Raw genomic sequence first — 1,338 nt, 5'->3', positions numbered from 1 at the left:
TGAGGTGGGAGGATTGTTTGAGCCCAGGCAGTCAAGGCTGCAGTGAGCTATGATGGCACCACTGCACTCCAGCCTGGGCAACAGAGTGAGATCCCCTCTCAAAAAAAAAAAAATTATGAAAATTTTATCTGATTATTGCTATTCTTTCTTTCTTTTTAAAAATTGTGGTCAGGTACTTACAATTTCATCAGAAATTCCTAAAAGAATTCAAAGTGCCTTAAAAAATGCAGAAGAATCAAAGCGATTTCTTAATCAGTTTCTGGAGCAGGAAACTCATCTCTTCAGCGCCATTAACAGTCATTTGCTGACTGCACAACCCTGGATGGACGATCTTGGAGCCATGATTAGCCAAATTGAAGAGATCGAACGTCATCTTGCTTACCTTAAATGGATTTCACAGATTGAAGAACTAAGGTAAAATGGGCCTCTTTGTTCTCGTAATTACTATTTTCCTTTGAGGCTTCTGTCTTAGAGAGTACACGTGTGCCATTAAATAATTGAGTTAAAGATTATAATAATATAATTTTACCAGTTGTTATGATAATAGCGTTATGATAATGATTCTTTTCCTTTATTGTGAGTGAACATAAACTTTACAGGGAGCTTAATTAGCATTTGAAAGAAGGTAATGTAAGTATGTTACACTTTTAAGTCTTTTTTTTTTTTTTTTTTTGAGATGGAGTCTTGCTCTGTCACCCAGGCTGGAGTGCAGTGGCGCCATCTTGGCTCACTGCAAACTTCACCTCCTGGATTCACGCCATTCTCCTGCCTCAGCCTCCTGAGTAGCTGGGACTGCAGGCGCCTGCCACCATGCCTGGCTAATTTTTTTTTTTTTTTGCATTTTTAGTAGAGACGGGGTTTCACCATGTTAGTCAGGATGATCTCGATCTCCTGACCTCGCAATCTGCCAGCCTCAGCCTCCCAAAGTGCTGGGATTACAGGCGTGAGCTACTGCACCCAACCAAACTTTTAAGTCTTACAGTTGGATTATGAACACATGATAAAAACTATTCTTTGTAATGCCGAATTAATAAAACACACAGTTTGGTAATAGGTATTCCTATTTAATTTTTAGAACTGGTCAGTTAATGAAATGAATTGCTTTCTTTATAATTTGAATATTTTTCAGTGGGAATCATAAGAGCTACACAGTATTCTTGGATGAATAACAAGAGTTCTGCTACCTCTGGGTAGGAAAAACACAAAAGGAAGTAAGGCTTGACCTTAGTTCTTGTTGAGTTCAGCACCTATCACTGGTGGTTAGCTGTATCTATTTCAAACAACCTGAAGTAGCATTTCCACCTAGATTAGTAGATGATAAGGTCCCCCCATCCTTGC

At 38.9% G+C, this 1,338-nt stretch overlaps 1 protein-coding gene across 2 annotated transcripts in view; it reads left to right on the top strand.

The window, feature by feature from the left end:
* The window catches only part of RINT1 (RAD50 interactor 1), a 59,621-nt gene that overhangs the window by 17,414 nt on the left and 40,869 nt on the right, over positions 1–1,338 (top strand). Inside the window, exon 4 of one of the 2 annotated variants that reach the window (XM_012000360.1) lies at positions 257–414. In XM_012000360.1, coding sequence (XP_011855750.1) covers positions 257–414 — 158 coding nt within the window. Of the gene's footprint in view, positions 1–172; positions 415–1,338 lie in introns of both variants that reach the window. The other variant, XM_012000359.1, reaches the window with a different exon arrangement.

This window comes from Mandrillus leucophaeus, unplaced genomic scaffold (assembly GCF_000951045.1).
Source record: "Mandrillus leucophaeus isolate KB7577 unplaced genomic scaffold, Mleu.le_1.0 Scaffold627, whole genome shotgun sequence".
NCBI classification, from domain to species: domain Eukaryota; kingdom Metazoa; phylum Chordata; class Mammalia; order Primates; family Cercopithecidae; genus Mandrillus; species Mandrillus leucophaeus.
This window is presented reverse-complemented; position numbering and strand designations above follow the sequence as displayed.